The sequence below is a fragment of the Oryzias latipes genome, chromosome 12 (assembly GCF_002234675.1).
Source record: "Oryzias latipes chromosome 12, ASM223467v1".
NCBI lineage: Eukaryota > Metazoa > Chordata > Actinopteri > Beloniformes > Adrianichthyidae > Oryzias > Oryzias latipes.
Window position 1 is genome coordinate 20,765,671 of NC_019870.2, and position 24,139 is coordinate 20,789,809.

At 42.3% G+C, this 24,139-nt stretch overlaps 1 protein-coding gene across 2 annotated transcripts in view; it reads right to left on the reverse strand.

Moving 5' to 3' along the window:
- The window catches only part of lpar1 (lysophosphatidic acid receptor 1), a 133,662-nt gene that overhangs the window by 51,690 nt on the left and 57,833 nt on the right, over positions 1–24,139 (reverse strand). For both annotated transcript variants that reach the window (XM_023960357.1, NM_001309026.1), the window contains 1 exon segment: positions 2,098–2,853. In XM_023960357.1, coding sequence (XP_023816125.1) covers positions 2,098–2,836 — 739 coding nt within the window. In that variant the 5' untranslated portion in view covers positions 2,837–2,853.

Here is a 24,139-nt window from a genome sequence, read left to right on the forward strand (position 1 = left end):
ACAGTAATTCTTTCTCATACTTATTTATTTATTCCTTTCATGAAGCATCATTGGCCAACTAATACTCTGTTTTCATCCTGTATTTGTAGAAACAGTTGTCATTTTTACTGCATTTCTGAATCTATGAAATCATTGGAAAATAGAATATTATGTTGTTAGCCTTCAAGATCTTACTGTAAAAAAAGTTTGCTGATTCTCTGAGTCACTTAACATACTCTTAACACTTAACATACCTCATACATCAAATTTAGCCAGGAACATCATCTCTGTTCATGAACATAACAGGAGGGTTAACAATGCATTTATTTCAATTTATTTCTAATATAAGTCGCTGCGGAGTATAAGTCTTGCCAAACTATGAAAAAAAGGGCGACTTATAGTCCGGAAAATACGGTAATAAAGAAGGATTTGATTTTCAAAAACCTGTTTATACTGTTAACATTTTCCAAGTAGTAAGAAAACATTAAGAGCTAAACTCTTAAATCACCTGAGATAACACCAAAAATAATTTGTTTTTTTGCAACACCAGCAGTAAACAAATGATGTATTGATTTTAAATTAATATCACAAAAACCACAGTTGTTTTCCTGTCTCATTCAGTCTTTTCAGTGAAGCTTTACATCAGATCTGAGCACTAAATAAATAAAATACATGACCTATCAAACAGAAACAAGGAGATTGTATAAAAATGTGTCTAATGTAAAAAATTATAAAAAAAGCATTACATTGTTAGCATACCTTGAGTATTAAAGGAACAATCAACCTGACTTCACTCAGGATTGCATAGTCCCTCGTGCGGCTAAGCCAGTGTTGCAAGATTGGGTAAAAAAATAAAACGCCCAATTTGAGCAAACCTAGAGAAACTTTCTCCCACAAAGTCAGATTAAAAACCGCCCTATTGAGCTAGACACCACCCAGTCTGGCAATGCTGCCTCTGCTGACCTGCAAGTCTCTCGACTTGCTGTTGACTGGAACATACCATTGCTGCAGGAGAACTGGGGAGGACTTAACACTTTTACATGATCAATCTTATGCAAGTTCAGTAATTTGGGGTGTTTTTTTTATGATACAATTAAATAATGGGGGGTGTCAAATTTATTTTAAACACTTTCATTAGGTGTTTAGGTCGGGGCCCCTCAAGAGTTGCCTACCTTTTTTTCATGGTGAGTTCGCTCCTGGCAGCACAATCACTTTCCAGACATTTAACAAACTGTTGTTTCTGTATAATGTTTTGCTCAGTTATTCAAATGAATTAATATATTCAATGAATGGGACAACTTACTTAACAAATTACACAATATTTGCTATCAAGGCAACTAGTGAAAACTTAACTCAGCACCTATGCCTTAGTCACAACTGCCCTTGCAGCAAGGCTGTCTGTGGGTAAAAAATGAAAAACCTGTACAGTTGGTCCACACTAGATGTTAAGATTGTAGACCACTTGCTAGGGTAAAAATGTTCATGCACACATATATTTACGGGATGTCCTGAACACTTTAACATCACGTAAGGGTGAAGTAGGTGACATGCAAGTGTGTTGTACAAATATTTCATTTGTTTAACCCCCCACCAAAAAAACAAATGCATGCTCTGCTTGCATGCAGCCTGGCTGTTAGAAATTAAGGAATTAAGCAATCAGAGCATGGTTTGTATGAGTGTCCTACAGGCTCTTACGTATCATGTAAGAACCAAAAACCTGCAACACCCATAAGGGTCAACTTCTGTATGGGTCCCGCACCATAACCATTGTCACTGTGTGTGTGTTTAAGCTCTTCACCTCCCTCCCTGAGTTTAACCATAGATCTTCTGACACTAGCCATAAACCCAGATCTCTAAAATCATCAAAACTTATAAGTATCTCCGTTTCAGCTACACCCAACACTCCGGGGTCCCTCTGTGTGTGGTGTGTGTGTGCTGTGTGTGTGGTGCCAACATGGAGTGTGTGGTGTCTAAAGTGAGAGTTAAACGTGAGAGTTAACTCTTCATACCATTTCTCAAAACAACTTTTAACAATAGCTTTTGGTAAACATCACACTAACTGAAAAAACACCTCTATAGATTTTAGACTGATTGACCATATAGTTTATTAGGTCTTACCCAAGACTATGGCCACCGTCTTCAGCAGAGACATCATTGTGTCTCGGTTGCGCCGTTGTCCAGAGCTGTGCCGCGACATCCTCATGGTCCTCTGCCTCACATAGACGAAAATGTGTGCATACAGTGTCACCATGACAACGAAGGTTACCAGGTTGAACACAGCCCAGAAAACCAAGTAGGAATTGCTGTAGAGTGGCGCCATATTTGAACAAGTTTTGATGCTACAGATACAGTTCCATCCTACGCTGGGGATGGCTCCCATTACTATGGACATTGTCCAAATTATAACGATCACCACTACCACGCGCCGGTTGCTCATCCGTGTGTGGAGCTGCATGCGGAACACTGTGATGTGTCGCTCTATGGCAATGGCAAGGAGATTGGCCACAGACGCTGTCAGACTGGTATCAATTAAGCCTTGGCGCAGGAGCCACGTGGAAACGGTGAGGCGCCTCGTGTTTGGTCCAGTGTTGAACATCAAATAGAAGTAAGCCAGTCCAGCAAAGAAGTCAGCAGCTGCCAGGTTGGCCATCAGATAGTAAATAGGAAAATGAAATCGTCTGTTGACATAGATGGCAATCATCACCAGAAGGTTGGCGAGCATGATGAAGATGCACACAGTGATGCCCAGGCCCATCACCAGCCTGCTGACCGTATTCCAGCCTGTGGCCAGGTGCTTGCCACTGCGGTTGTAGAAAAAGGCAATGGTCTCGTTGTAGTAACACTGGTCTTCATCCATGGTGGAAGTGGTGCTTACTGAAATGACAAAATGTACAAATGTTTTTTAGAAGCCTTTTCAACTTTCTGGTTAACCACTAACAAAACACAAATGTCCCTGTTGCTTTGGATCAAGAACACTATTTTATCGATAGTATTCGCTCACCTGCCTTGACTCGTATATGAACTAAAGTGCCATCCCATTCCTAACCCATAGTGTTCTATATGATGTTGGTCCACCTTTTGCAGCTATTACAGCTTCAACTCTTCTGGTAAGGCTGCCCACAAGGTTGAGGAGTGGGACCTCGTGGGACCTCTTTGCACCTCTTTGAATGAGTTGCTGTTGTTCCCCAAATCTTCCATTTTGTTATGATAGAGCTGAGAGTTGACTGTGAAATATTTAGGGGCAAGAAAATTTCAAAACTGGATTTGTTGCACAGGTGGCATCCTATGACAGTTCCATGCTGGAATTCAATGAGCTCCTGAGTGCAGCCCATTCTTTTACAAGTGTTTGTGAAAACAGTCTGCATATCACACTGCTTGATTGTATACACCTGTGGCCAAGTCAAGTAATTAGGACACCTGATTCTGATAATTTGGAAGGGTGAGCAAATAGTTTTGCTAATATAGTGTTACAACAAATCCTGATGTTCAATCAATCATCCAGTTCCAGTTATTCACCTTTCAGCACATCCCATCATGGGTCGCCAAAGCGAATCAGCTTTTCACCGATTTGCACAGGTAGTTTGGCAAAGCTTTACACTGGATGCCCTTTCTGACACAACCCTGTATTATCAAGGCACAGGGGGACCCAGACAGCCAGCAGCGCGAAGGGTCTAACCCAGGGGTTGGCAACCTCCGGCTCTTTCATCCCTGTGCTGTGGCTCTCTGTGGTTTGGTAAAATCACAATTATCCTCTAAGATTGTACTGGTGCCTTTAATACCGTCGGGATGTGCGAGTGGGCAGGGAAGCGAACAGCGTGCACATGTGGACGGATGGAAAGTTCTTCAGAAAAGACAGAATGTGGCAATCTCGTGAGGGGGCTCATGAGCGGCCCAAAAAAAAGTCACTTTTATTTTTCTCCGCAGTTTTCCTAGACTAAAACCGTTCATGTCCGCGTAAAATTCATGAAATTTGGGCGCCCCTACTATCGTGTCAACTTGCTGCTATGATGACCATATTTTGCGCTCTCTGTGTAGAATTCACTGGAGGAGCGTGGTGGTGGTGGTGGGGCGGCGCGGGGGTAAACAACTCGCAGCTTCAGAGGGTGTGAACAGGTGGAGTGGAAAAGCAGGTACAGGGCGTAGACTAACTGCTTTACATTCCAGACCCCCAACAAACTAATAGCTGCTTCCTAAAAAAAAAAGTTGTCATCCATAAAATTAATATTTATTGGGTTTACTGAATTTTATGAAAAGTTAAAGAAAAAAAAATAGAAACGAGTCTGCATCAAAGTGAATTTGTTTCCATCATCCCACTCATCTTAACTCTGGGTGTTTGACAGATGGAAAAGTATTTTCAAGGTTCTGGAAAATTGACAAAAGATCAAAGGAAACATCAGTGTCCAGTTTAGAAAGAAGAGGAAGAAAAACACTCCAAGGATAAAGGAATGCAGGCAGTGTCCAAAATGGAAATTTTGAGCAACATCTACCACATGGCTAATAAAGGTTTGCATGTAATTCGACTAATCTTGGTAATTAGCTTTTTCTTGTATTTCATCTAAGCTTCTCTGCTGTTCACATACACAGACAATGCTTAAAATCCAACATTATTCTGAAATTTGAGAGCAATATTTATATTTGCAAGTCTATTTTTTACTTAGCAACATTTTGAAAGGTCTTAAATCAGCGATTTATGAACGTCAAAAATATTCGAATATCTAAGTATTTGGATACTCGTTACAGCCCTAGAGAAAATCAATTTGAAACTTTGAAAGACAATACATCCTCAAAAAGACACAAGCATAATTTATTTTGAAAGTAACTTTAAAAATTTAAACAGAATCATTTGAATAAATGTTTATGACAAAGGTAGTGTAACTACAATGTTGAGTATACTCAAAAACAATATTAAACTTTAAGATACTAAAATACTGGTATGTAAATTGTTAAAAAATGACAAAAACTTTATATCTATTCTAACCTAAACAAGTTCCTAAAAATTTGTCAGATGAACTTTTTTTTGACAAAAACATAATTTTTGTTTCCTTTTTAGCCAAGTTGTTCTTGTTGTTGCAAAATCTACATTCCTTTTTCATAACAGTTAAAAAGCACGTGTATCTTGTGTATGTGTACAAATATAGAATAAACTAAATCTGTTGAGATAGCGCGTCACATGAGAAAAGCAGCCATCAAGGGGCTTAAAGTCACACTCTGATCGTCTTCTGATCTATATTCAAAGCATTCCCAGTGGTCTTTTAATTATTATTATGCCATTATAAGACAAAAAAAAAACAAAAGCAAAACAAAAAATATTGTCCTTTTCTAGGACATAGTTTCTGCAGAGGGGTAGTAGTTCATTAGATATTCACCCCTGAATTGTGGTCCTATTGGAGCAATCCCATCCCCCGTGTCCTCCACGTAGATTTCTGTTTATAGCCCCAAGATAACAATACTGGTTCAACAAACATGGCAAGCAATATTGGAGCTTTCTAGCCATACAGTTTTGGGGCAGATTCCAGCTGGAACAAAGAAAATGAAGACCTACACAGATCTATTTGGCAAGTGGATCCATCAGAGCAGAAAACTGTTACAAATACAATCATTTTAATATATATATATATATATATATATATATATATTATCTGCTTCTGATTCACAACAATTTGAATAAAGAAACACTTAAAAATGCAAGATTAAGTGTAATTATAATTATATATGTCCTCCATCATCAGAAAAAGAACATCCTAAAAACACCAAAAACACAACTTTCATTAGAGTGGGTCTTTAAATGCTCTTTTTATTTTTTTCAAGTAACAGCAAGCTGTTAAAAACCTTTTTTCAACTCTGATGCATGCCTGTTGTCTTTGAGAAATTGCATCTGTGACTTTTTTTTCTACCAAGTTATGGTTGTTTATGCTTTGAATCTTAGTGGAAATGGTGGTAACATGATGCCTGTAGCTGTAGCTCACTTCCAAGCACAAACAAACAAACCTGCAGGAACATGTGTGTAAGTGTAATAAACTCAACTCTAGCACAGATGCTGGATAATCTCTAGTACACCCCAGAACGGAAATAGGACCTGGGGCAGGGGTCGGCAACCCAAAATGTTGAAAGAGCCAAACTTGACGAAAAAAACAAAAAACAAATATGTCTGGAGCCGCAAAATATTAAAAGCCCTATTTAAGCCTCATAATGAAGGCAAGACATGCAATATGTATCTATATTAGCTATATTAGCCTACTATCAAAATGACCAAGTTGGCTACAAATACATAATGAGCATTAACGATTAAATGTTTATTTGCCCTGCAGTGCATTCTGCGGAGAACGACACTGTTGCGCAAGGTTAACTTCATTACAATATCAGTTAATTATGTTTCATTGCTTTGATAAATAAAAGAAATGTAATAAAGAAATCCAATTTTTTATGTCATTTTTATTTTGAGGATTTGAACAAAAAACAATAAAATGGAACGTGCATGCCCCATGACAGTCAGCTTGCGCTCGAATGACAGAACAGCTTCAAGCATTTGCGGCGCCTGGAGACTTTCATTCAGCTCGTTTAGGTGGTTTGTCACAGTCATATCCACCAAAAAGTGCAGCTTTTCGAGCCACTCAGTTGTATCTTCCAGTTGCGGGTAGTTCAGGTCTTTGCTTTTCAGGAATGTTTTCACGTGTTCGAAACAGACGACAGAGTGAAGCAAAACGTCACCCGTGGACAGCCATCGGACTTTGTTGTGTAGCAGGAGATCAGAATATTCACTTTCAACTTCATCAAGCAATGCACGGAACTGACAGTGGTTCGATTTCCATCAGCCACCTGCCTAGCGGTCCGCTAAAATCTTCCTCCTCTCTGAGACTGGAGTCGTGCATTGTATGGGCGATGGACAGTTCTCCAGCGCTGCCAGTTGATTGACAGCTCAACTTTTTGTTGACGTACCTGCTGGGCGTTACAATATTTTTTCAACACATTCATACAGCATTGGAAAACGTTAAGAATGTTTGTGTCTTGTTTTTCCTCCTACAGAAACCATATTAAAACAAAAAATATATTTCTCTCCCCCATCTTTTTACATTTTCAAACATTTTTGAAAATGCTCCAGGGAGCCACTAGGGCAGCGCTAAAGCGCCGCATGCGGCTCCTGAGCCGCGGGTTCCCGACCCCTGACCTGGGGGCTGGAGTGGGTTACTATTTAAGAGAGGCACAGACAGAAACAGAAAAAAGAGCTAATAGAAGTAGAGGTCATGAAAAATGAAGGTTTGAGCATTAAAGGTATTAAATCCACTGGTTTTTATTTTTATTGTACTCTTTACCACAATCATAAGCCAACATAAACTATTTAGTTCCATTGTTCACACAGCAAGATCCAGCATAAATGTTTATTGTTGTCGAGTTTACATTGTAAAAAAAACTTTTTCTTCCAAATTCCCATTTGGATTATAAAAATGCATTTAAAGTCTGTCAAAAATGCCATTAGGAAAATATGAATACAAAAGCTGTAAAATACAAGAAATGAGACATAAAGTAATTACGTAGTTCTTGCTTTCATCGTTACTGCTCCATACGGTTAAATAAAAAACAAAAAATGTATATAATTTCTCAAAAATATAATTGTTACATGTACTGTAATTCCTTGACTAAGGCGTACTTAAAAACCTTATTTCTTTTCAAAAAACAACAAAGCACTTTACAATCCAGAGCACCTTCTACATTAATTTTGTGCTTACTGATGTAAAAGGTAAAAATTGTATTGTCAGTCTATGTTTTTACGAGTTGCAAACAAGGTTGGGTATTATTGAAAACAGGGACATGCACAGGATTTCAGAGGCGCATGGGCTCAAAGTTGGAAAAGGGCAGCAAAAGCACTTTTTTCCCCTTTAAAGTATTCGGAAATTAAGTGTACTACTAATAGAAAACTACTCCGTTATGATACCTGTGTGGGGGAAACTGATAGAATTGTGATTTTTTTATGTAAGCAAATTATTGTCAATATGTGTTTGTTCACTTTATCATATACTTGGAAGACATCAAAGTAATAAAACACTGTAGTTTATTTTTTTTTTGACACAATGTGCTGCAGTCATAATCAACATGAATCAAGTTTAATCCAGATATTTTAAACACAGATTTCCTACAACTTTCATCCATAAATGCTGAAATTTTTAATAATATTTAATGTTATCATACTGGTGCTGTGAGGATTCTGCAGTTCGGCTTAGTTTTCCAGTGGTGTTTTTGGTCATGTCGTCCCCTGTCAGTCATGTTAATCATCCACAGCTGTCTTCTTTTCTGTTAATTGTCCTCAATGAGGGGGAAGTCTCTGGTTTTCCGTTCTACATTGTCGAGTCCTCTGTTTTTTGTTTCTCAACAGATTTCGTCCTGCTTACATTTATTTATTAAATGTTTATGTTTCTGCCACGAAGCCCAGTTTCCTGCATTTTGGCTCCTATACACCTTCAGTTGCTAACAGATATATCTAATGTAACTCTTGTTCTAGATTGGGATTCACAGCTAAATTCCCTTTTGCATCTTATCCTTTAAACACAGACTTTTTTTGTGACTGGAAATATTTTAATACAAAAAGATGGTAAAATTGAATGACACAGAGTTTAAAAAAGGCATTTCTAATCAGAAAATATTGCGTTAAACCAGGAGTCTCAAGCTCAATTTACCTTGGGGCCACTGAAGGCAGGGTCTAGCTGAGGCTGGGCTGGAACTTCAGCGTGCACACACACGCTCAACTTGTGAGTGCCTGAGAGCCGATGTCAGTTTAAATCAGAATTTAAAAAAAATCAAACTTCTCAGACTTTTTACTATATTTTACAACACAAAATAAGACGAACAAGGACCTCAGTGTAAGTAATTTGTGTGTAATTTCCTCGGGTACATTCCTTCTTTGGTAGTAAATTTGTATGGAGCATGTACAATATTATTAACTATACTCTATTAATAACTGTTTTCTGGTCAAAATGTCCCTATAAAACTCTAAATCAAACAAAATCAAACACCTGAACACAAAATCTTTAAGTACATGAATCAGTAATACATGTCTGTTTATTTAGTCTTCTATATGTACTGTTTTCAGATTTAAACATCGTTATTAACACAGTTCTGTTAATACTGGTAAATTATAACAATTAAACACTGAAGAAGACTGAAATTTTTAGAGTTCTTCCTCTCATACAGCTGAGAGGAAGCAGCCGAAACCCTCAGTATGGCTTGAAGATGATTGTCAGGAAGTCTGGACCTGTATTTGGACTTATTGAAGTTCAAGGTAAAGAAGAGCTTTTCGCACATGTACTGGTCTGTACTCCAAATTTTGAATCTGTGCTGAATGTTTGTTATAAGTTTGCTCTTTAAAACGCAAATCTGTAAGGGAGAAAAAACTTACTAACCATCTTTTGATTTTCTTTATTATGACTTTTGCATATTTAAACCCGGTCACAAGTTATTTTGGAGTAGCCAGTCACCCACTCCAACATTTTAATAGTTTTCATAGTTGAATTTAACTGTAAGCCTTTTTTAGTTATAAGAACGGGCGTTGTTCAATGGAGATCAGAACAAGCGTTACACATACCAGAGATCAAAGAAAGGCTCAAAAAAGGATGGAAATTAATTCTAGTGACACTAAATACGCGCAGCCAAGATACACAATAAGTTTCACAAAATAATTTTCAACCGAAATGTTTTCATCTACATTCCATGTTATATCATTCTCACTCCACGCATCTGCTCCTGGTCCGGCCCTTCTATCCAATTTTAGAACCCAATATGGCCCACGAGTTAAAATAATCGTTCACCCCTGGTTTAGACGGACGGCCGGGGTTTTGTAGATTTGCAGTGGTTTGATACTCCTTCCATTTCAAATATTATCCCCTGTACAGTGCTCTTTGGGATGTTTAAAGTTTGGGAAATCTTTTTGTATCCAAATCCAGCTTTAAACTTCTCCACAACAGTATCTCGTACCTGCCTGGTGTGTTCCTAGTTCTTCTTGATGCTCTCTGCATTTTAAATGGATATCTGAGACTATCACAGAGCAGTTGCATTTATACAGAGACTTGAATACATACAGGTGGATTGTATTTGTCATCATTAGTCATTAGGTCAACATTGGATCATTCAGAGATCCTCACTGAACATCTGGAGAGAGTTTGCTGCACTGACAGTAAAAAAAGTAAAAGGGCTTAATAAATTTACATGCCCATTAGTTCAGTTTTTTATTTGTTAAACAAGTTTGAAATATTCAATTAATTTCGTTCCACTTCATGATTGTGTCCCATTTGTTGTCGATTCTTCACAAAAAACTACAGTTTTTTATCTTTAAATTTGAAGCCTAAAAAGTGGCAAAAGGTTGAAAAGTTTAAGGGGCTGAGTACTTTCGCAAGGCACTCTAAATCTTGGTAGCCTTTGTTGCAAGCAATACACAGTGATAAACACTATGCAAACCACTGCAAAGCGCTAATGGCAACAGAGAGGATGTTTTAAACAATCAATCCAACCTTTTAAAAGATTTCAACTGTATACTTCCTGAAATCAACCTCTGAGAAACATATGCAGCATAATTCGCTACCTAAATTTACATTCCATCCCCCGGCGGCCGGGTCACAAATGAATACCATACATATTTACAACGCAGTATTCTTTATTAACAAATAACAGTAACAACTAACTACTACTAACTAGCTAACTAATGAACTAACTATATAAGTGTTGTAGAATGAGTATGTGTATGTGTGTCAGCACGCTGCGTGTGTAAGAGGAAGGGCCCGCACACAAGTGTTGGGGGTGCGCGCGCATTCATGTTTGTTGTTACGGTGTGATGGAGAACAGCAATAAAAGATTTCCCCCAGAAAAACGGGGATTGATTCTTTATTAAACCGCTCTGGAGTAGAACTGTGACAGTGTGGGATTTTGATCACCACGGTGATGAATCAGCAAGAGTCGCGGGACTCTTGCGACCCCCCCAACACAAAATCCTACGGCGGGCAGCCGTGTGGCGCACTCAAGAATGCACGCAGCTTGTAATGGAAATGAATACAATGGAAATTCCACCAGAAGTCCTTGAAGTTTGAACACAGGACTCGCAGAAAAAGCAAATTATTAGCAAAGATGGATGTGTTTATAAAAGTTAAAATCACGAACCATATGCAGAACTTTCAACAAAAAAAGAGGAACGTGCGGCTTTCTGCAATCTACCTGCATACTCCACCATGTTGCCCTATGCAACTTTTATTTTGGAGTGAACACTTTTTTTAATTTGTTTTATATTTACATCATGACAGCAATATGTCAAAACATTGCTGTATATTTTTCTTTAAATAACTTCTTTTTTCATGTATTTTACTTTTCTAGTTGGAACAATGCAAAAAGTAAAATGTTTTGTTTAAAAAAACAATGTTGTTCCCAAAACTTTCTTAAGAAAGTGATTATTTGAGGTGAGTAGAGCGGTGATGCTGTAGTATCGCGAGACCCAGCGAGACGAGTGTGGTGAGTCGACTTGGCGGCGCGTAAGCATTTGAACAAACATTTTCGATCTTGTTTCATTTTTCCGCCATATTAAAATATTTCCTGCTAACTAACATAACCTGTAAGCGTATTAAGCTTCTGTCAGCCTGGAGGACCTGGAGAATTTCATTGACGAGTGTTTTAATACCTGCAACATGGTGAAGCCCAGAACCGCCACCACCACCCCCTCCGCTAAGCGTGAACGGCCTGAGGACTCTCCCGGGGCTGTGTCCTCTCCAGGCAGCGAAATGAGCGATATCCTGGATTCGATTGACAAAAAGCTCTCCAGCTTTGATTGCCGCCTCAATTTGCTGGAGATCCTCCACAGAGAATTTCAAGGTCTGCGGGAGTCTCTGAAATTCAGCCAGCAGCAGGTGCGGGAGCTCGCAGCGGAGAACCAGGCCCTCAGAGAGACCGTCAAGATCCTGGGCAATGACACCGCCCGTCTCTCCGAGGAGAACCGATCCATCAAGGAAACCCTCCTGGATCTTCAGTCGAGGAGCATGAGGGACAATCTAGTGGTCGCGGGGGTTCCAGAGGAGGCAGGAGAAGACCCCGAGGCCACCGTTAGATCCTTTTTAGAGGTCCACCTGAAGCTCCCCAAGGAGGAGGTGCAGAAGATCTCTTTCCACAGGGTTCACCGCCTCGGAGGAAGAAGGTCCGACCACCAGCGCCCGCGTCCTATTGTGGCTAAATTCGAACATTTCAAACAGAAGGAGTTGGTGAAGGGCCGCGGACGGGAACTGAAAGGCACGCATTACAGCGTTAATGACCAGTTCCCGGCAGAAATCCTCCGTAGAAGGAAGATCCTGTTCCCGCTGAGGAGGAAGCATCTTGCTGCTGGTTCGAGAGCGGTTGTGGCCGTTGACAAACTTTACGTGGACGGCCGGCTGTTCCGGGACCCGGAGATCACCCCCTGGCTGTGCTGAAGGCTTTCAGATCCGCGCTGAGAACATCTGCGCTGCCCAGAAGAAACCCGCTAAACTAACTTCAATGAATGGAAAACAGGATCATCAATAATCCACACCTCGATCGCAGGAAAACAGTCTTTTTTTTTTTTTCTTCTTCACCTCAGTCCCACTCATGTTTCTATTGTTGTTTTGTTGTTGTTTTCGTTTTCCCTTCTATCTCTTTTTTTCTTTCCTTTACTCCCCCCCCCCCTCTCCCCCCTCATTATATGTAAATCACCTGGAAGCAACTCATCCTCGGTAAGTATTTATTTATGCACGGAACGGGCGCGCGCGCACACAAGCGCACACAGGGGCGTGCACATGCGATCCCGCACACACACGCCGACATACTGCAATCACCTCACACAGGCTCTCATAGGACGCACGCGACACGCAGCTCACATAGCCAGAAAACGTTCACGCGCACAGCGCTTCTCAATGCGGGCACGCGCACACGGACTGGTACACAAGCACTACTTAGCTTTACACCTTTTCAGTCAGAGCAGTTATGAACAGTCTTAACATCGTTAGCTGGAATGTGCGTGGACTTGGCTCTGAGCCAAAGAGACTGAAAGTGTTAAATCACCTGGATGGTCTAAAAGCAGATATAGCTCTACTGCAGGAGACCCATTTATCGAATTCTTTGAATCACCTTATGTGCTGCTTACAATTTCCAGTTATATACTCTGCCAGTTACAACTCCAAACAACGAGGAGTTGCTGTTTTAATTAATAAAAATCTTAATTTTACTCATAAGGATACAGTTACTGACCCAGAAGGCAGATTTGTAATCATTAATATATCCATTCAGAATAAGGACTTTTGTATAGCGAGTATTTATGGTCCTAATATTGACGACTCTTCCTTCTTTCACAGATTCTTCACCTCACTCTCAGTTCACTCTGACTCCACAATCATTATAGGAGGAGACGTCAACCTTGTTTTGGACCCTGAACTTGACAGACTCAGCACAGCAGCAAATCAGCGTACATGGCGGTCTGCAAGTATTCTAAAGCAGTACATGAATGATTTGGGTCTCTGCGACGCGTGGCGCTCATGTCATCCAAGCACTAAAGGGTTCACCTTTTTTTCTCCAGTTCACTATTCACACTCCCGTTTAGACTATTTATTAATCAGTAACTCTCTTTTAAAAAACATTCAAAGCTCCAATATCCATCCAATTATTATCAGTGATCATGCACCAGTCTCTGTAAACATTTCTAGGGAAAAATCCACACCCTCTGGTACAACCTGGAGGTTTAATACGTCTCTGTTAAAGGACCAGGAATTTATTGAATTCTTTAAAAAAGAGTGGGCAACCTTCTTAGACTTCAACAATACTCCAGACATCCCACCGTGCGTTCTTTGGGAAACAGCAAAGGCAGTCATGAGAGGGAAAATCATTTCTTATTCAACGCACAAAAAACGCAAAGAGAAAGCAGATTTATTAGAATTAGAAAATAAAATCAAAACCCTGGAGACTGCTTATGCTGCTTCAGCACAGGAACGCATTCTGGGAGATCTGAAAAATTTAAAGCTGCAGTTAAATGACATCATTAATAAACAAACACATTTTCAAATACAAAGGCTACGACTTGAAAGATTTTAAAACTCTAATAAATCTGGTAAATTTCTGGCTAATCAGCTTAAAATTAATAAAGAAAAATCATCAATCACCTCTATTATGGACCAAACAGGAAATGTCACTCATGACCCGGTCAAGATTAATAACGCATTTGAAAACTTTTATAAAAACCTGTACACACCGCAGATCAATCCGTCAGAGCAAAGTATTGACTCATTTCTTAATAATGTAAACCTACCCAGGCTAAATGAGGATCAAATCACAAACTTAGATTCTCCGCTCTCGCTGTCTGAACTTCATGAAGCTCTGTTACTTATGCCCAATGGTAAAGCACCAGGGCCTGACGGCTTTCCTGCTGAGTTTTATAAAGAATTCTGGGAACAACTGGCACCAACATTTTATAAAACTGTCACATCTATTAATGAGAGCCAATCAATGCCACCAAACATGAACTCAGCCAACATAATTCTTCTTCTAAAACCAGACAAAGATCCCACTAGTCCTTCAAGCTATCGCCCTATCTCTCTAATCAATGCAGATGTAAAAATTATCTGCAAAGCACTAGCACAGAGAATAGAAAAAATCACTCCTCACATAATTCACTTCGACCAGACTGGATTCATCAAAGGCAGACACTCGGATGATAATGTCCGTAGACTAGTTAATATAATAGACTTTGCCGCCATTGAAAACCAGGAAATGACGGTACTATCGCTGGATGCTGAAAAAGCCTTTGACAGAGTAAATTGGAAGTTCCTTATTGCTGCCCTCCATAAGTTTGGTTTTGGAGAAGCATTCATCAATTGGATCAAAATATTATATCACAACCCCAATGCATCAGTTAGAACTAATAAACAGACTTCAAACAGGTTTTTTCTTGGAAGAGGAACCAGACAGGGCTGCCCACTCTCTCCTTCTCTTTTTGCTATATTCATTGAGCCTTTAGCTGCAGCAATAAGACAGAATGAGAGCATTATAGGAATAAAAACCAAACACAGCCATCATAAAATTAGTCTTTATGCGAAAGACATATTACTGTTTTTAAGGAATTTACATTCTGTAAATGAAACAGCAATGATCATAAATGAATTCTCCTCCATATCAGACTATTCCATTAATTGGAATAAGTCTGTTTTATTACCACTCAACAGGAATATGGAACAAAGACTCACAATTCCAGTTAAAACAGGAAATATCAAATATCTGGGTATCTACTTTTCCCCCAAACTATCAGAACTGGTGCAGCTAAACCACACCCCATTACTGAAGAGCATACAGGACGATCTAACACGCTGGACCAACCTGCTTCTGTCCCTTATGGGCAAGGTAGCCACGGTTAAAATGAAAATCTTACCCAAGGTTAATTAACTCTTCTCAATAATTCCCACACAACCGCCATTAAAATGGTTCAAAACATTAGACTCATCCATATCAAGCTTTCTATGGAACAACAAACCTGCAAGAATTAGTCTAAAAACTTTAAAATCTGCAAAAAGCTGTGGAGGATTAGAATTACCTAACTTCCACAAATACTTTCTTGCAAATAGATTACAATATATCTTAAAATGGTTAAAAAATAACCCAGAAACCAACTCATGGTTAGACTTGGAACAGGCGTTATGTGGAAAGATCAACCTGTCAGATCTTCCATTTATTAGCCAAACAGTTAAAAAACAGGATTGTTTCAAAAGCATTAATATAAATGCCACTTTAACAGCCTGGTGGGAATTTCTCAAAATATCAAAATCATCAATTCAACCGTGCAAAATGACACCCATCTGGAACAACCCGGACATCCTTATTAACAAAAAAATGATTCACTTCCCAGCTTGGCAAGCAGGGGGCATAAAACAACTAGAGCACGTAATTATTGATAGAAGATTCATAACTCCCCAGGAACTTCAAGACAAACATGGAATAAATAACTTCTTGGAATATCAGCAACTTAAATCAAGTATTACTAAAAAGTATAAAATTAAAGACGACGATTTAAAGCTACCAGATGTAGTTACCACTCTGATTAATTTTTCAATGAATAGAACTCTCTCCAAAATATACAAACTTTTATGTAATTTAGATAACAATATTGCCTTTCCAACAAAAAAATGGGATGCAGATTTGAGCATCAGCACAGATGAAAGCTTCTGGTCAGAACTCTGTCTAAACACCTTTAAACTGACAAAAAGTCCAAATCTGCAGCTAATCCATCTCAAAACTCTTCACAGAATTTACTACACTGGACAGAGGATGTTCAAGATGGGTCTCAGTAACTCAGACATTTGCGAGCACTGTGATAATAATCTACCCGACAGCTACATGCACGCACTGTGGTTCTGCACTCCTGTCCAGGCTCTCTGGCAGCAGGTATGTGCCGATTTATCAGTCTGGCTTAAGGTTTCAATCACGGCCTCACCGTCACTTTGTGTGCTTGGTGACATGAGTGCCATCGATATAGAAGAAGGATTAGCATCTATCATTTTCATAACTCTTTGTATTGCCAAAAAAACTATTTTAATAAATTGGAAAAACAAGAAAAATATAAACATAAGTCAACACAGAAATCTGCTGTTTGATCATATCAGCTTGGAAAAAATGTCAGCCCAAAGCTCAAGTAACTTTGAAAGAATTCAGTCTCTCTGGTCTCCTGTGGTTGACTCCATGACTTAGGGGGTGGAGGGCTTGGTCGTCGCTGCTCCTTGCCCTTCTGCCGTGGTTTGGGGTGGGGGTCGGGGCTTCCGGTGCTTGGCGGGGGCGGTGGGGGGCTCCGTTGGTCGGGGGGTCGGGTCCGGTGCCTGGGTGGGGCGGGCTGGGGCGCTGCGTGGTCCTCTGGGCTTGGGTGTGGGGGTGCGTGGTGGGGGGTGGGGTGGTGGTCTGGCTTGGCTTGGGGGGGTGGTCCCTTTGCCTGTGCTGGGGGGGGTTGGCAGGGGGCCCTGCTCGGGGGGGGGGGGGGGGGGCAGCGGCGCCGGATGGGCTGCCCATCTGCACCTGGGGCTGGGATCGGCCCTTCCCTGGCTCTGGGACGGGACGGGACAACCCTCTCGGGGCCCCCGGTCGCTCTGGGTGTCACCCGCTTCGGCTGCGGGGTCTGGGGTGGGGTGGGGTGGGGGGCTTGTCGGCCCTGTCCTGTGGGGGGGCGTTCTGGGGGGAGGGGGGGCCCATCATTGGTACGGGTCGGGGGGGCTAGCGGGTCGGGGTCTCCGCTGAGGCAATCAGTGGTTGCCTCGGCCGGTTGGCCTCCTCTGTCCCGTCGAGGCCTGACCAGAGCTCTTCTAGGGCCGGCGTCTGGGGGTGGGGGCCTGGGCTTGCTCCGGGGGGGCGACGCTTTCTGGCTCCTCTCTCTCTGTGTGGGGTGGGTGGTGCCGGGCCTGGGGTGTCGGCGCCTCCGGGGGTGGGGCCCCTGGGCTGGGTGGCCCTGGCCCCTTTGCTGGGGGTGGGCTGGGGGACGGCTGTTTGACCACCGGGGGACAGTCTACCAGCTGTCCCCAACTTACCCCCTTCCTCATATAACCTCATATTAGGGTGAGGGGGTGGGGGGTCTAGCCTGCGATGCGCCTTGGGGGGGGGGGCTACTTGGGAGTGGCCCCCCTCCTATGGTTGCCGTATGGAGTGTGCCCCCCCTCTTTCGGTTTTATTTGCACCTTAGACATGTAGGGTCCTTGGTAGGGGGGGTGCTTGGACATCACTGCAAGCAAGCAGCAGATGTCCTCCTGGCACCCTACCCGCCAATTTTAACCGCACCTTAGACATTTAGGGCCCCTTGGTGTGGAGGGTGAGGGGACATCACTGTGAGTACTCAGGAGATGTCCCCTTAGTGCCCTACTCGCCAATTTTAACTGCACCCCCCTTAGTACACACACCCCTCCCCCTTCAATATATACATTCAAACATAAACACACACACATGCACACAAACACCCTCTCAAACACCCATACACGCACACACATTTTACAAGGAAGGTGGGACCTGGGTCCATCTGTCCCCTACCCCTTCCCTGGTGGGGGGTGCGGGCCCCTTGGCGATGGCGGCCGTGTCCCTTGGGTGCCGGCTCCCTGGGCCCGGCGGTGCTCTCTCCGCGCGGTGGGGGGGTTCATATTACACCTGAGCCGGGGGTGTTCGTGTCCCTTGGGGGTGGGTCCTGGTCCTTGCCCCTGGGCGCTGGGCCCCGCCAAACATCCAACATGGCCGAGCCTGGTCGGGCCATATTTATAACACCCCTTGTGGGCCGCCCTTTTTTCCCCGGGGTTCCCCCCTGCTGGGCGGGGGTGGCGGGCCCCTGCCTTGCTCCTACCTGGACCAACCGTGGGCCGGGTGGGTGGCTGCCTGCAGTGCGGAGCGGGTCTCCCTTGGGGGGTCCTGGCTCGTACCTGGGGTCGGGGCGGGGGGATGCCCGGAACTCCTGGGTGGTGGTGGGGTGCTCGTCTGGGGCTGTGGGCGTCCCTCTCCGGCGGGGCCCTGCGTTGGGCTCTTCCGGCGCGGCGGGGGGCTGCTTTCCTGGCTGGGCTGGGGCGGCGCTCTCTTTCCCTCTGCGCCTCCCTGCTCTCTGGCTGTGGGGGCCTCGCGGCGGTCCTGCTGGCCCTGGCCTGGGTGGCGGTCTTGGTCGCCCGGGGGGCGGTTGTTCCCTGCCTGTTCCCCTATGGCGTTGGGGGAATTCCGGCTGCCGCTGCTGCTGCGGCGGGGGTCTGGGTGTGGGGGTGGCTGGGCGCTCCTCCTCCTTCTTTTCACATTCCACCATCCATTTTAGAAGAACATAAACACTCACTTGAGCACAGGTGTTAGCTCACCTTTGCACTAATAGTTTGCATGATTGAATGAATGAAAGATTTCACACTAGTTGGTTTAAAGGCATAGGTATGCGTTCGTGAACACTATCTGTTTTGTGTACATGTTGACATGTGGACATTTTTGCAGCTAGCAGGTGTGTTGATAATATTTGAGTGTGTGTGAACAGGCCCCGCCCTTTTTGTACTACATTTGAACCGTACCGTGGTGATAAACAACCAGTAAACCTGTCTGCTCTATGCTGCTTCATGGTCTTACCCCCCTTCCCCTCCTATTATCACCCTCCTACCCCCCCCTCTCTCTAACGTCCCTCTCTCCTCTTCCCCTCTTTCCTTTTCCGTCCAGTCCAACACCAAAGATTTTCAAACATGATTGAAATTAATAAAGTTTGGCCTCAATTACAAAAGGGGTTTATTCAGACATACCTTTGGTTTGTCTGAAGATGAACAACCCCTCTTGTTAAAATAAAATATGTCCAACACAAGAGGCCCTCAGCTCTCATCTGTTTGCCTAGCTGTTGGACAGGACAAGTTAAAAAAAAAAAAAAAACAATGTTGTTGCATAATGAGGAAATAAAACAGTTTTTAATTTGTCATTTAGTTATTTATTCTTTTGTCCTCAAAAAGTATCGATAAAAGTATCGTTAAAATACCGGATCGATAAGGAGTATCAATAAGAGTAGTAGTACCGTTAAAACCTTAACGACACCCATCCCTAGTCACAACACAAAAAAATTAACTCACAACACAGAAAAAAATCAACACACAGCACACCACTTTATCTCAAATGAAAGTGTACCTGCAATGGAAGTTGCACTGCATTTATTCTGAAATTTCCACTGGGCTAAGCGGCTAAAAGAACGTTACGTCACAGTTAGTAAGCTGTTGCGGGAACAAATTTCTACACGAGAAGCAAGCAGAGCGGTGAGGGTTATGGTGTCAATTCAGCGCATGGTGCGGTGTCATGGTGTCAATGTATTGCGCACAACCACGTGCTGCACATGACATTTTCAGTGACAGTGGGTAGAATATTCAATATGGTGGATTGATAGTTATGCTCTTGAACTTCCATTCATTTTCTTAAGCTACTGTATCCCTTTCGGGATTTCTGGAGCCCGTCCCTGCTACTGTTGGGTGAAGTCGGGTACACCCTAGACCAGAGGTCGGGAACATATATGGCTCTTTTGATGGTCACATCTGGCTCGCAGACAAATCTTTAATTATAAAAAAATGTTTTCATTAGACCAGTCCTTCTTGGGCACGATGCAATGCCGGGGGGGGGGGGGGGGGGGGGGGGGGGGGGGGGCACGCAGTGGTAGCGGTGCCTGGAGAAAAAAAACTCTGCACCACTATCGGTTTACTACTATCTGTTATATCACAGAGTTTGTAATAGCCTGACACCTGTGAATTGCCGTGGCTGCAACTGCGCGCTCCCGTCTCTGAGAAAGAGTGCGCAGTTGCAGGGACGGGATGTGTGAGGACGAAAGGGGGGGGGGGCTAGTGGGCACAGGCAGCGAGGTGAAACCCGCACGGATTGTCAAAACTTAAAACACACTGCCCGTCACATACTGCAGCGTGTGAGTTTGGCTCCACGTCTGCATGTGAGCAGTCTTTCTCACATCTAAAGAACATTATGACCCACCTAAGATCACGTTTAACAAGTCTGACGGTTAAACTCACCACGTCAACCAGACTAGACCATCAGCAAAACCATGCAACACCAGATGTCGTAATAATGGTAAGAAATACTCAAAATTTATTGGCAACAGCATAAAATTGTTATTAAAAAGAATTCAGACTTATTGTACTTTAAAAGTGTTGAAATGACATCAAATGCACATATTCCCTTGTATTTTTACTTTTAAACATATTGTAGAGCACTGAATTGGACTGGGTGGCTGTTGGGTCACGTTCTAAGTTTCGGAGTTCATTTAAAAGGGATGCTACATTATAGTATGGCTCTTTCAAAATTACATATAAAAATATGTGGTGTTTATGGCTCTCCCTGACAAAAAGGTTCCCGACCCCTACCCCAAAAGGTCTGTCGCAGAGCTCATGGAGCGGGAACAATTGCGATAAATACCCCAGCTCCCTGGAGGCAAGCTGGCGGCCAGACAGAGGATGGGGAGCCAGTCTGCTCGGGCCTCCAGAACCTTATGATATTTTTTTATTTTCATCGAGACAATAATTATAAATTAGGTCCCCTGGCTTTATCTTTTGCCGCTCAGGATAACGCGGGACAGCAAGCTTTCAAACTCGGTCTGAGAGAGATGGAAACAACGCTGAAGCGGCTGTTATCAAGACGTAGCTTTCACTGCGGGAGCTGGAGCTGAGACTCTCTCTGGGAGAATCTCTGAATGATCCCATGAACTCAAACATGGAAACATGATAACCATATAAAACTCTTCAAAATAAAAAAACCTGATCTCTCAACATTTCTATGTATTCCATGAATTGTAAGTGAGATAAACACAGATACCGCTCCACGTAGCGATCAGCATAAAAACATGACCTGGTAGCTGCTCCCACACGCATCCACGGTCTCAAGCTTTAAAGAACACAATTTTGGACAGGCGGAACGGCAAACCCCCAACAACGGGTTATATGACAGAGTCCAGGGGCCTCATTTATAAAACTTTGCGTAGGATTTGCGTCAGAAGTGGCGTACGGATGAAACATAGGACGTGCGTACGCACAGAAATATTCGGATTTATAAAACCGTGCGCACGCACATCCTACGCATCTTTCCCTTAATAAATCACAACCGATTCTAAATGCAGCGCAGCTTTTGCGGCCCCATGACACGCCCATAGTTGCCCATAAATAGTCCGTGAAACGCCCACAAATGAATATTCATTGATTGCGAAACCATGGCAAACACAGAGAGGAAATCAAAAAAACGTAACTTCACTCAATGTGAAGTAGAAGTTATCGTTGGCGAGGTGGAAAAGAGGGGAAAAGTGTTGTTTGGAGGGCACAGTGTGGGCATTACTAATGCCAAAAAGGCACGTGAGCGGCAGACGGTGGCCGGTCCGAGGTTGTGAGGCTACAGCGCTCCATGGGAGGGAGGGGGGGACCGGAGCGCCAGATCCATTCACCGGGTGACACGCGTGGTTCCTCCGAGTGCTCCTCTGTAACGCCGGGCCCAAAAGCCCGCAGAGGTCCAAAAGGACGGCTCGAGGAAGTCGGAACCGGCTCAGAAGCCACTCGTCCTCATTTTCCAGCAAGTCTTCTTGCTGTCTAAAGATGCGTTCACTCTGACTTCTTCCATTTGCCACATCTTCTAAGATCAGCCATTGTGCGTCATTACGCATTGTGATGGGGCATTTATTTCCCTCCATTTAATTACATCTGACAAGCTACAGATGTCGGTAATAATCCACGTGGAAATGGGAAATTGTTCCGCGCAAATGTAATTTCTTGTGGCTTTCTGAATGGTTGAGACATACGCCATACATTGTTTTATCAAAAATAAAACAAACTAACGGCATATGCATGAATACCATAATTCCATAGCTTATGAAGAAATGTTTTAATATGAAAACAACTTTCCCCAGTGGACAATTAGTACATCTGTCCGTCCGCCCGCACCTATCTGCTCCGCCAGACGGACACACTGACGAGAATATCAGTTTTGTACATTAGTTCGTTCTGTTAACTATATTATTTATGAGGATTAATTGCACAACATGCCAATATTGTAGAACATATATAACTTTTCTTTTTCCAAATATGTGTTCATTTGAATTTATGTTGTAATTCTCGTTTGATCTGTTTTGTTTGTTTCACTGCTGATCGATCAAACGGGTGTTTGTGTAGGCTGTTAATTGTAAGTCTTGCTTTGTGAAGTCTTGCGTTCATTTATGAGAGGCAGGAGTGTCATTTCCACTGTCACTTTCACGTGTTTCTTCCATCTGCCGACGGTGTCGCCGTTTCTCATTTCACCCGTTTTTGTGCGTACGCCTGGGTCAGAGCTTGCGTGAAGGACCGCACATTTTCCCGTCAAGTTTGCTTTTTATAAATCTCAACTATTGCGTAGAGAGTGGCATACGCCTTCTTTTGTGCGTACGCAACGTTTATAAATGAGGCCCCAGGTCCATTAAGCATCTCTTATTGGTGCGTTGTTGTTGATGTCAGAGTCCCTTAATAATTGTAATGAATGCCTGGTATTTATAATAATATATATTTTCTTAATTTTTGAGTTAAAAGATTAATGAGTATTAAGGAGTGGGCTTTAATAAGTAACAGCTAATGCCTATCTCCTTTTCAAATGTTATTTTCCTAAGCTCTGTCAAATGGAGACTTTTTTTTTTTTTACTGAAAAAGACTGATTGGATGATAATTGTCATCATTGTAGGTATTGATTTATCTGTTGTATTTAAATGTTTAAAAAAAACTAAAATAAAAATAGAAAACAATGTCATGGGTAGGACGAACAGGAAGCAAACCTTTGACCACATTATCAAAGGTTGACTGCTCTACCTCTGTCACACCAGCCCCAATGTTAATGAAAAACTATTTAAAGTATTTTTTAGATAGTTTAATATCCGTTTAAAAAAACTGAAGACAATCAACTTCTGATTAATTTAAACAAAATAAACAGGTATGACAAACAAAAGTTTGAAGTTTTGCAGTTTTTTTGAAACTAGAGTTTGACTACATTAAATTCTAATTTCTGAAAAAGTCTGTGGCCTTTTCAATAGTGAAACTAACATATGATTCAGTTTTCATTCTCTTTTGTTTCCTAAACCACCAAAAAAAAAATGCTTAAATGGTTTTCTGCTTGTTTAATTGGCACTTATGTTCAAATGAAGAGGTGACTGGACCATTAGAGGCAGCTCATGGAGCAGCTGAATTACAGCAGCAAACACAGTAACAGAGCCTCTCTGAGAACTATCAGAGTGGATGAAAGCCCATCTATTTTGCTTTTCACGCATGGTTTATGGCCATTATGCATCTAAAGGGAGAAGTCAGAGGAGCATTAGATGCCTAAGGCAGGTCGCCAGTACTAAAAAGTGGTGGAAGTGTCAGTGACCTCTCAGTGGACATTCCCAACACTTTCATAAGACCCTTGGAGCCTGCAGTGGGAGATCCTGTCATTGTGTGCTTGTGCTTGTGTTTGTGTGTCTGTGTTTGTGCGCAAGAGCTGGGGACTTGTAAAAGGAAAAGATTGAGCAAGAGAGTGGAATTCAGATGTTTTGACTCCTGCAACTGTGCGTTTCTGTGTGTGTTCATTTAGTTGAAAATGTAAAATGTCATTTTTCTGAAGAATTCTTGTTTAAGCGTTTGTGGTTATGGGACAGAGTTAAAAATAGACTAAAAGGAGAATATAAGGCTCTTCCCAC